The 12,186-nt window shown below is 45.7% G+C and overlaps 1 protein-coding gene across 1 annotated transcript; it reads right to left on the bottom strand.

Annotated features, from left to right (window-relative positions):
• Positions 1–229: 229 nt before the first annotated feature.
• On the bottom strand, positions 230–7,218 carry KLHL38 (kelch like family member 38). Its single transcript, XM_051778452.1, has 4 exons — positions 7,025–7,218; positions 5,001–6,475; positions 3,520–3,625; positions 230–2,017 (listed from the first exon to the last, which is right to left on the bottom strand). The coding sequence occupies exons 2-4, from the start codon at positions 6,345–6,347 to the stop codon at positions 1,731–1,733; spliced, it is 1,740 nt and encodes a 579-aa protein (XP_051634412.1). The 5' UTR covers positions 6,348–6,475; positions 7,025–7,218; the 3' UTR covers positions 230–1,730.
• Between the last annotated feature and the right edge of the window lie 4,968 nt (positions 7,219–12,186).

Consider the following 12,186-nt stretch of genomic DNA (forward strand, 5'->3'; position numbering starts at 1 on the left):
TGTGATTTAGCTCTGCTTTGCACAGGGAGGAGACGATGATATAGACTGAAAGACAGAAGAGAAATGTAGCCAAAGACTTCTGAGCTGGGAGACAAGTTTGGGTTCCCACTCATTTTTTGCAGGTTTACTCAGATCCTTAGAAGGAAACCCTGGCAATACCCACTGGTACAAAAACAATTCCCTTTATCAACAATTCAGAGGGAACAATGGGGACTCCTGAACACAAAGCTCATACAAACAATAATAACCCTTTTATTCCACATTGTTACAACAGCAGTTGATACCAAATACTTTCTTCCAGCCCCCCACTTCATTAACTATTTCAGTCACCCTTCTACTCCCAGTCACAGATTTATGGGAGGGGATCTTAGGATCCCGAGTTAGTTTACTGCAATGTAGTGGTGACGACATGCCTGCGCAGCCTTCTGTAAAGAGGGAGGTTGAGTGTGGTTTCCTCATGCCACCCTGTACCCTTGGAAAAGTCCCACTTTCTTTCAAAAAGGGGTGTTCTTCCTACCATCCTTTCTTTGGATGGTGGACATCAGTGCTATCTTTAAAGCTCCTTGCTATCTCAGCAATCTTACCAAGCCTGGTGACCTAACAGCAGTTCACAGCCTGTTCAGTATCTGATGATTAATCCCCTCCCTTTAAAAGTATGTACTTAGTGGCAGAACCCCACAAAAATATTGGTGGAGCCAGAGCTGCTTTGCCAAGTGGCAGATTTAGACTTGCTCTTCTTGGAAAGCTGGCTTCCTGTCACTGGCTTTGTCTCATGGTTTTTTTCCCAGTGGTTTGGAGAGAGGAGAAAGGGAAAAAGAAATTGTTCCTCCTAAATACCTCTTCTCTTTTATATCCCCTTTCCTCCATATGTCCTCTCTGCTATTCCAGATTTCAAGAATTCCATCAGCCAAACCCTTCCTAACTAACCCCACTGCTACTACTGATGCAAAAGGAGAAGATCCCTGCAAAACAAGATCCCTTGAAAAAGAAGATGCAGACAATCTTAAATTCCATCCCACCTTCTCCTGCTCCTTCAGAGGGCAGGCAGGGGGAACAAAAGTCTTCCCTTCGCTATGAAAGAGTGTTAGCTCAGAAAAGTCAAATCTGCATTTTGTTGCAATATGAGAGTTCAGATCAAACCATCAGTCTTTTGCTTATTTCTAATTTGCTGTTAGGAACATTAAAATTTTATTTCTTATGAGATGACTACCATAGCTAATGCAGGCAGCTGCTGCTGGCCTGGCTACAAGACTGAAGCTCAGGGCTTCTTATTCTAAATGCTCCCATCACGGGAAACAGAAAGCTTGGTCAGCACCGAGCAGCTAAGGGCTGCCCAGGCAGCTGAGTTTGCATGCCAGCAAAGGCAGGTTATCCAGATCTTACTTTCCCTGGAGATATCAGCATCCCTACTCACTTTTCCTTTTACAGTCTGTACAAGGCCAAATCCTACAATGGGTTCTTACCCAGTATCTTTTTCCTGTTTTCTGTTGAGATACTGGGTAAGGCCTCCACACTGGACTCAGCAGCACCATATGCAATACCAGTCAGGTGAATAGGCACAAGCACAGAGCTTATGATCTTTCTGGCACAGGGTCTGGGAAGGACTAGCGCTTCTTGTGCATTTAAAGTCAAGAGTTTGCCTGACCCCATAAGGATTCCCCATGTGCTCTCTGCAGAGCGAGGCAAGTCCTTTCCGGGAAGGAAAGCACAAAGGAAGTACCAAAGCTCGTTTAGAGAAGGTTAGAACAGGGGACACACTGGAGCGTAAGGCATCCATGGTCAAAGAGTCTGTGTGGCAGTTTTCCCTTTGGTGTCCACGTGTCAGTCTCTGGATCATAGCAGTCCAAGGAATCCAGGTCCTTGATGACATTGTCTGTTGTGAGACATCGTCCTCCTGTGACATACAACTTGTTCTTGATGACAGTGGCCCCATGATGCATTCGTCTGTCCTTCATGTCTGCACATTTAACAAACTTGTTGCCTTTTGTATCATAAGCAATGATTCTCCTGGTGTACCCTGAATGAAAAGCCAGAGGTGGAAGAGACAGATGGGAATTAAAGCTTATGGACAGCAGAAGGAATGATAATATATTTCCTGATAGTCTTCAATAAAACCTATTATACTGGTACATAATTTGGCAGAGTTAAGATCTCTAAGCTAGGAAGTGATGATGTGTCACAGGAATGCCTGTCTGTCTATCTTTCTTTCCTGTTTGTCCTCACCCTGTCTACTAGCACCTTGGCAGCCAGGGCTCAATAAGCACCATAAGACCCATCAGATCAGGCAACCAACCTGTCCCACACAGTTGGAGCTTGTAGCTACCTGCATGTGTCTTCAAACATCCCAAAATACTTCTTTTCACCCAAGAGACTCCTTGAGCTTCACTTGGTAATAGAGAAACCAGTGGCATACGGGAGAGGAACAATAGTGCCCTGTTGGGTTGGAGTTGCGGCTGCCTTCTGAACGGAGCTGAGTACTCAGCACAGTGCCACTGGTGTTTGCTCCACTCCTAAAGTCCACAGTGCCATATCTGTGCCAGCCACCACGCCAGTGACCCAGTGTACAGCTCTTCCACTGAGAGGTGATGTAACCTCGGATCGGTTGAGAGGTAAGGGCTGGTAAAAGGGCCATTGCCCTGGAGCAATGGAGGTGTGGAAGCTTGGTACCCAGCAGTACCCTGCCCATGTATAAAAACAAGAGTGTGGTCTGAGGTAAGGATAATCTGCCACACAGGATAGTCTGGGACCTTTGGACTCAGCTCTCCTGTGTTCTGACTGCAAAGGGTAGCAGTGGCCTCCCCCTGAGGGGTGACACCATCTTTGAGTCCCGTGTGATTTGCGTTCAGTTCACTGCTCTGCCAAAACTACTATGTGTCTCATTTTCTCTTACATAATCTAACACATGCTTCCTCTTGCCAGTCTGTGATCGGGGGAGCTGCATTCAGGATTGTAGAGTGCCAAAACCAATGACATAATACACCAAAGTGCCAGTGGGCAGAGGCTGGTCCTCAGGTTGAAAAAGACACTGCGGAGTTTCTTCTTTCCAGATGTTTCACACCCCTTTCAGGACATTTCACAATTACCCCCAGGAGGCAGCTACAGGACCAACCAACATCTCATAGACCTATAGCCCACCCATCCCAACAATTGTGGTAACCATGCTCTCTATTATCCCAAGAAGAGCAGACAGAGAGTTCCAGGATGTGAGTCAGCAGGGGAGAAGCAGGATCCCCATGCTTTTGGCATCCTTCCTTCTGCAGACCAGCAACTTGCATGGGCTTTTCCTTAGTTTCCCCCACCCAGGTCCTGCTACTTGGAGTAAAAAGGGGCCTCATGGAGAACTTATCTCTGCTTCCATTGCCGTAAGAGAAGTGGATGGAGGGTGGGCACACTCCTCCTTTCTTTCCCAAGATCAGGTGCTTTTTGAGGGACCACCCCCTCAAAAGCCACAGGAAGGCTGTGAAAACCCACAAGATCTGGGTAGGGGGAGGCAGAAGGAAGGTGAAACAGAACTCTTACCACCTATGATGATAATCTGGTCTCCAATTGTGACAGCTGGTGCACAGACATTCTTCACCACTCTAGTCTCCATCCGAAACCATGTATTCCTGGACACATGGTAAACCTGACAAGAAAATAAAGATACTCACACAGCCGTTTATGTTATATTTCAACTGGCATTTGTAATTACAGAGAACTTAAGGGGTTTATTTTGCCCTAATAAATACAATTCTCTGGCTCAAAGTCCTGGAAATCTGAGAATATACCCATTTTTTTTCCTAATATATCTTCCTGGAAAGCATTCTAGTTCCCCAGGCTTGTCTGCTCAGGACATGCTAGCACACACACTAAGATGAAGTGTGTCTGCCATATACAAGCTTCTTGGCTGTAGATCTTTGCACAGCTATTAAATCACTGTAACTTGCTCTCCCAAAGTGCAAGCCCATTAATTTCATTTACTAGTTGTTCTGTGTATTCCTGCCTTGGTCTTAGCAATTTCCTGGGCAAACAAACTTCAACTTCACCTAGCTTTGCTGGCAGCCACCATATTTGCTCAGCTGCTATATTTGTGCTGGTGGCTGGCAAAGGGACTTAGAGTGGTATCTAAGTCATCAATTCATGTGAGAAAAAGAGCTGTTGCCAGATGATGATCATTCAGTCATCCATATCTGGGTGACACAAACTTTTATGCCATATTATCTGGTTCTCAATATAGTAAATATCTCCAGGGCAACTTCCCATTAACAGATAAATACATTTCCTTCCCCTGATAATCAAGTACCATTATAATCACAAAGTATTACTCGTGTGCTGGTGCCATCTTAGCTCGTAATGATTCTTAGTTAAAGCACCTCAACCAGTGGAAAACACTTACGGGGATAGAAACACTACAATGTTACTAAAGCATCAAATTGGATAAGAAAAAATTGTATGAATTTTTTCTTCTTAATAGAGTGTAACCGCTGAAAGCAAACAGAGAAGCCAGCAACATGTGGCAGGAGCTACGTTTTTAACACAACTGTTTATATGAAATGACTGTCAGTTTAAGTCCTGGCCCTTTGATGAGTGAGTATCTAATCGCTCTAATGATGGTGAGTGTTCGTGTTCGCTGCGAGCGAGCAGGTGTGCGGCTGAGACCCCAGCTCGGCTGCCAAGGAGAAAGCACTGGTTCTGGTGATATTGGCTACAGGCATGAAGCTGGGCAGGGGGGGCTGCTGCCGCCTGCCATAGCATCATCTGCAGCAGCCCTGGCCTTAGTGCTCACCAGAGGCACAGCTGACTGACACCCAAAGAAGTATATCAGGGCTTGTGCCTGAAAAACCTTCAGAAGGGGAAAATGAAATGGCTGCAATGGTCCTGGAAGCCATGTATCAACTCAACCTGCCCCTTGCTGCGACTCATAATAAAGTTTTCTAGGTGGTTTGATTTTCTCATGAGGGTGATGGACTGTTGAAATACCTTAGAAGAAATTGCCTATGACAAGCAGGACCGATCATTACCTGGATCAGTCGAACTGGGTTTTGCATAATGTCTTCTCCCCCAAAGAGGTAGACCCTCTGATCTTTGGCAGCAACGGCAGGGTGAAGAACAGCAACAGGCATGTTTGCCATGCTCTCACAGGTGTTGTAGACACTATCATATCTTTCCACAGAATTCAGGATTTCCTGGTTTTCACCAATTCCACCGAATGATAAAATATAATTTTTATATGCCAAACTTCTGTGGGAGTAACGTGGAACTAACATATGCTCAATCAACCTCCACTGATTGAGTTTGAGGGAGTAAATGTAAATATTACCACTGACCAGGCTTTTCTTATTACTAACAGGCATCCCTCCGAGCACATAAATGTTGCTGTGTAAACTCACTGCAGAGGCTTTGTACAGGTGCATGGGAAGTTTGGCCAGGCTCAGCCATTGGTTTGTCTTGTCATCATAGAGCAGGACATCCCTCGTCTGCTGGCTGTCCTTCCTGCCACCAATGATGATGAGGAACTCTTGGTTGGAGTACCGGCGAGGAACATGCATCATGGGTTTGATGTCAGGTGCGTTGGTGCTGTACAGGGAAAACATATGTCTCCAGGCTGACTCAAGGATGCTCCTGCAAGTGGGTGAGGACTGAACGAGTGAGTCATTGGCAATGAAGTGGAAGAGGAAAGTTGGATGGACGTATTGAAGCCGGACTTTCTTGAACAATTCTTGGATGTAGCCTTGTCGTGCCTGGAGGTCGTGCCGGACCCAGACCATCAGTGCCTCAAAGACCTGCTCCTCCTCCCCACAGAGTTCATCGTCCCCAAGGTAGTCGATGAGCTCCAAGGGACAAAGGTCCTTCAAGTCCTCAGAAGAGGCCACCACAGGAAAGCATTTCAAAGCCATAGCCTTGGCTTTCTTATTCAGACTTTGGCAGTTCAAGATTTTTGCCAGTCTAATCATGCTCAGACAGTTGTCAGGAGTCAGCTTGTCTTGAAGGTAGGCAGAGCAGGCCTCAAATAGCTTAGTGTACTGCAGCATGGAGGCAGTCTCCAACAGGCACAGGACATTCTCAGTGGATATAAGAATCTCCCCTGTGTAAACATAAAGGATAATCTGATCCAAAATGTTGGCGTCGATGCCCTTCAGGATGACTTTAGCCTGGCGACTCTCTCTGAAGTCATTACAGAACATTGCCTTGAAGTACGGACTACTGGAAGCCAGCACATTTCGGTGACAGGGGATTTCAAAACCCCCGGAACAGAGGGCAACATCAGTCAGCATCCCACTCTGCCGCAGAGCATTCAACTGCCTCAGCAGTTCAGAGGAGAAGTCCTGGTCTTTGAAGAGAAACTCTTCAGTGGATTCCCCCTCCATAGCAAAATAGGAGAGAGATGAATACTGGACTTGGCAGAAAAACCCCTGAATTCTTAGCAACTTTTATTGAAATATCCAGCTCCAAGGGAACAAATCGGGACTTTGATGTTCCTCTAAATATCCGTTCGCTGTTACGCATAAAAATGGAACACTGGTTAAGCACAGTGGGAAAATAATAAAGAAGTCAAAAGGTCCCTAAGACCCTTTAAAATTTTCATAAAGTTATCAGATAGGTTGCAGCTCTGAGGTCAGCACTGCCTGTGTCCCTGGCAAGAAGCAAAAGCACTGAAGTTATCTCACTGATTTGGGATTAAAGCTGGATGGCTGAAGCAATTGGTTTGTCCATTTTAATCACGTTGAATAAATGCACTTAGACATTTATTCACTATTTTAAAGTATTAGCAGTTTAGTAGCTTGCGCCTCTTTCCCCTAGAGTTAGTCATTCCCAAAGAATGCAAATCTGGCAGAGCTGAACTCTGCAGCAGGGCAAACGGAACCCTAGAGACTGGGAATCTGCATTAAAACCGTTATTTATTAACTCTGCTTAGCTGTGGTTTTTTTATGTTAATCAGACACACAATGACTAAATTAAGTGCCAGGCAGAACAATATGATGAGTATCTACTGTCATGACTAACTGCTCAACCTGCAGTGGAACCATAAGGTAGAAACGTTTACCTTCTGTCGTCCTTCCCTGCATGCACTTACTCTCTGTCGCTTATTCTCTGCTGAGATTTTCCATAGCTAGAGCCTGGATAAAAACCCTATAAACCCAAAGGACGTTTCTTTCAGTAGGTAGGGTGATTCATAGAGGGTGATTTCTGGACGTGTTTATTCTGAAGTCAGTTTTGCCGCTCCCGGGCACTGTGCGCAGGAGCGGCGGGGCGGCGGGGCATTGTGCACATTCCAGCGCTAAGAATAGGAGCACACGGGCTGCTCGCTGTTATCACATGTGACGCCGCCGCTGCCTTTTGCAATGACCTGGCTGGTTCTGAGCATGCCCGAGTGGTGTTTTTCTGGCAAATGTTTACATATAATAAATAGACACGGAGAGGAAAGTTCACTTATAAAAGTCCTGGCTGTCCCTTTGGAAACAGCAGCAAGACCCTGTCCTAAAGTGCCTGGGAACTCTAGAAGGCTGTAAACAGTCTGCCATGCCTTGCGCTAGGTAATACCGTAGTTTCATGGAGAAGGGGGGAGAGAGAAGGGCTCCCTGGGTGAGATGGACCGTGTCTCCACCTTATGGAGAGATCTGGGGAGCATCAGCCCATCGCAGTGTGGTGGGAGATGCTGATGCTCTGGGACCGCTGCATCCAGCACTGCTCCAAGGTGGACCCGGAAAGCCCAACTACCTTTGACAAGCAGAGAATGAAGTTTACCCTTGGAGCAGTTTATCTTTCTGATGGTGCTTGATAATTCATATAGAAAATACCAGGTTGTGGCCTTTTGTATAAGGACCTCAACTCTCTGAAACCCTTAGCAAAGAACTGCTCAAGCAGGTGGCTTGAGGAAGTTTGGTGTTATGAGTGGGAGGACTGGAGCAGGTTGCTGCAGTGAGTGGGTCCCAGAGTGGCAAGTCCCACGGTGGCACTGAGCTCCCCAGGGAAGACACCTGGAGGGGGTCTCTGACTGCAGATGAACAAGGTGTCTGAGCTCCTTTTGCAGCCAGTGAGTTCCAGTCAATACAACTGAGTCTGACAAGTTATTCAGGTCACCAGTATGTACCACCTGTATTTGAGCAGGTGGACAGTCCTCCAGGCACTGCTGGATGTCCACAAGTGCTCAGTTGCCTCAATCATATGAAGGTGTCCATATTTAACACTCCCATCATCTATGATGGTGAGTCTAAATCCACCCTCAGGGCTGGGATCAGTTGAACACCTTGTGCCAGCAGAGGATCCTCCAGAACCCCAGCTGGTCCCCAGTGTGATGTGTCCCAGCTCTGTGCCAAGTTCCTGGGTGGTTGAAGAGAAATAGCATTGGTTGCCCACGCCTGGATAACTGGATTGGGTCCCTCCTCTCTGCTGAAATTTCTCCATTTGTTCTGGGGTGGGATTCAATCCAAAATGTAGTTTCTAAGCATTTCTACCACAGGGAAACACAAGGTTAAAGCAAAACTCCTCATATTTTCAAAGCCAAAGCTCATGAGTGAGTCATGTCTGCGTCTGGTCACAGCGAGGTAGATGAGCAAAAATCATTGGGAGCCACAATGCCCTTAAGTCAACCCTCATGCCGTGCTGGTGTTTGCAATCCTCCATATGCTCCTGACCCTGTGTCCATGGACCAGCAGATTATGGAGATGGGGGCAGCCTGTTCCTCTAAAAACAGAAGTTTTGCATCATGGGCTGTGCTGTAGATGGCCTTTCCCAAAGGCTTCTCAGTGCAGCATAAGATGTGGTGAAATGCCTGAAAGCCAGATAAAACCCTGAAGACCCAGATCCATGCTATAGACAGGGTGGAGGCTTCTCACATAATCTGTGCATGTATGTGTGCACATGTGCATGAATGGCCAGGAGAGATGAGAGAGGGGATGACCAGGAGCCACTGGACTTGACTCCTGCAGATGAGTCACTCTGAGGGTAAACATGGCAATGTGCAGCCTTTCCCCTCCTCTTAAGTAAAGAAACAACTTGGAGAATGATGTTGGGGCACTGGGGAAAATGCGCCCTCCCCTCCCTACTCCCAGCCACTGCCTCACCAGCTGGCCATGATCTTGCTATAAATATTTAGAGTGGCATTAAAAACCCAAAGGAGAATTTCTCTCTCTTCTTGTCCAGGGAACATTAGCTACCCAAACAAAACACTCTCTCGCTTTCCTTCTTGCTCTGTATGTATATGCTCTTGTTGTGGTCCGTTTTGATGATTGATTTAAATTTATCTCTCTGTTCTGGCTCTAACTCTTTGCTGCCTGTTTAGTTCTGCCTTTTCCTGGCAGTGGCTATGGATTATTTTTTTAACCCTTAAAGAAACAAATGATTCTATCTGACTTCACTAATGACACTGACTTATGGGATTGAAGAAGAGTAGGTGGGGTGTTCTTCTGCTTTAGATAGTTATAAATGTGGCTTTTATTTAGAAGATCCCAGGCTCGAGGGCTCTGCACAGTTATGCAAATTCCTGCTAACCCAGAGTACAGAGTGTGCTGTTTAAATAGCTCATTGCTCTCGGGGGGGTTGCTTCTCCCTGCTGAGTCCTCACACAGGTCCCTGCCAATTTGGGGCCAGGGCTCCTGAGCAATGGAGCTCCTGCTTCCTGCTTTACGACTCTATCTTCTTTTTTCCCCAAAGATTGTGGTTTCAGACACATCTACAACTAAGTGGGCACATCAGCACTGCTTATTTAGGATTTTCTATATAAATAAGTTAGAAATCATTTTTCATGGTATAGCTTAGAATAGTATGTCCCATTGCTTGGTGGGGTCATGAGCCCTGCAGCATGAACCCTGGTGAGAGGGTGGAGCCGTTTCTGCTGTGGGACAGTCAAACTTGTCTGATAAAATCTGTTTCTGAATGAATTCTTGAGGCAGCTTTCCAAGGATGACATGCTGTTGACCAAACCAGACCTGAGTGGTCTTTTTTGGGAGAACAGAATTCTTCTTCATTACTATGTAAGTAGGATGTTGCAAAGATCATAGTCTGGACTGAACAACGTGTGCAAATGGGAAAGTGGGCTCATTTGCAGGGTGTATGACCCAGCAGCACTGTGGGGTGTGATGCTGCAGGTCTCCCAAAACCCTTGATGGGCTGGAGCCACTGGGGGCTGTTAAAAACAGTGACCCTTTACAACTACTGCTGTACAAACTCTGTCCAGGGCAGTTTCTAGAAAATCGAAACATCTACCAAAGAACGCACATGTTGCTGCAGTGCTACACACTCATCCTTCTCCTTCTGTTCTTTCTCAAGAGTTTGAGGTTGCTCAGTTTTGGAATTAGAATCACTGAACCTTTGATCTGACCCAGAGCAGCTTTTCTTATGTTTTAATGTAATGGGATCATGAAAGGTCTATTATCATGCACTAAGCAACAGAGTGGCAAAAAGCTGTAATCTGATCGGCCAGTAGCAGGTGCACAGAGAAGACTGGTGATGTCAGACAACTTCTAAAACTCATACACTGATCCTATTACAATTCAGGTGAAAATGAACAAATATGGATAAAGAAAAAGAGCTGTTCCAGGCATTTACTTCAGTGAGCTTATTCAGTGTTACGTGCGCTGTCTCGATGACTACCAGCTCCCACAGTTATCAAGACAGAGATCATCCCTTTCGCCAAATTTGCAGTGTAAGTTGACAGGGGACAAGAAAAAATATTCCTTATTATGATCTTAATAAAACTGGGAGAGAAAACAAACCCCAAGATTAACATTCCTTATTGTATAAAGAGACAATTATGGGGATCATAATTAATCAGATGCCATGAGTTGGAGAGGATGGGAAGAATGCCCCGAGCACCAGTGGTGGTTGGTTGGGATGGCAACCTTCAGCCCAGGCTGAGAGCACAGCCAGTCTGCCTGGGATGCTGCGTGCCCTGGCAGTGTGGAGCTTGGTCAGTGGGCCCTGACCAGGGTAAGATGAGCGCTGAACATCATTTTGCTTACTATAAGCTGGAGGGATGAGAAATATGGGAGTAGGATTAGATTTATGTGTTGCATATTTACACATGCATGTAAATGTATATAATGAATATGTGCATTGAAAGTGTAAAGATATGTCTATACTAGCGGATTACTAAGAAGATACAGCATGGATAGGGACCTTTCTATTTGATATGTATATCTGTCTCTCACCCAGCTGATAACACCATCAGGAGACCTAACTCCACATGTGCAGTCTGGTTTTGGACTTATCCTGGTACTTCCCGCTGAAGCAGCTTCCCTGAGTCCTGTCTGTGCTCAGCCAGAGCCGAGTGTGGATTTACTATTTGCTGCACTGGGAAAACAGTCCTTTGGCCCTGTCCTCTACCTCCCTGGTTGACATTTCAGGTTCACCAAAGGCAATGAAACTCCCCAAGCTAGGAAGTAGCGAAGACCATGTCTGTTGTGAGTGTGGGGAATTGATGGACAATCATACAGGGCAATAACAGGAAATCCTTTGTGTTACTTCAGGCACTTCCACACAGCACTGCCAGGAGTGCTCTCCTGCTTACAAATACCAAATTCCCCTAGCGTCACAGGAAGATTGTGTTGGGAAGCCCCTGGGAACTCACCTAGTATAACCTCCTGCTCATAGCAGCACTAACATCAGAGTTACATTAGGTTGCTCGGGAACTTGTCCAGTTGAAGTTCTGAAATCTTGAAAGGTGGAGATTTCACAACCTCTCTGTGTACCTGCTCCCGTATATCTGATAGGAATTTCCTTTGTTGCAATTGTGAATGCTGTCTCTCACCCATAGAAAAGTCTGCTAACTTCTGCTGTTGCTAGTTTCCAACTATTTGATCTTCTTCCTATTCTTTAAGTCCAGATACCTGTATGATCCTCCTCTCCCATTCCTCTGTAACTATTACATTATTAATTTTCTATTTAGCTGCTCAACAAACAGAATTCACTGAATGCCCTATCACCACAGCTGTCATTCTCACTGGTATGATACTTAGTGCTGAACTAAGGCTTATTTTAAGACTTGACTGAATCTGGGCTTGGTTTTGTAGGCAAGGTAACAGGCTGCATCTATACATACTGACCTTGAAATTGAAACTTGAATTTTGAACCCCTGACCTAGCCTTATAGATGCATATAAGTCTCCATGTTTTACAGCATTGGAGTTATAGAGCAACTTGCCAAGAGTCACTGCCATCACTATTTTTATTGTGTACAGATAGAAGATAAAGCATGTAATTCAATAAT

The sequence above is a fragment of the Manacus candei genome, unplaced genomic scaffold (assembly GCF_025592945.1).
Source record: "Manacus candei isolate 608988 ecotype Guabito, Panama unplaced genomic scaffold, ASM2559294v1 h1tg000013l, whole genome shotgun sequence".
NCBI lineage: Eukaryota > Metazoa > Chordata > Aves > Passeriformes > Pipridae > Manacus > Manacus candei.

What these genes read in the sequence shown, in the direction of transcription:
- KLHL38 (XM_051778452.1), bottom strand. Translation starts at nt 6,347, where the DNA reads ATGGAGGGGGAATCCACTGAAGAGTTTCTCTTCAAAGACCAGGACTTC. An exon ending in ACCCAGTTCGACTGATCCAG is followed by an intron (nt 3,626 to 5,000) that starts GTAATGATCGGT and finishes TTTTCTTGTCAG; the next exon opens with GTTTACCATGTGTCCAGGAA. An exon ending in CCAGATTATCATCATAGGTG is followed by an intron (nt 2,018 to 3,519) that starts GTAAGAGTTCTG and finishes CTTTTCATTCAG; the next exon opens with GGTACACCAGGAGAATCATT.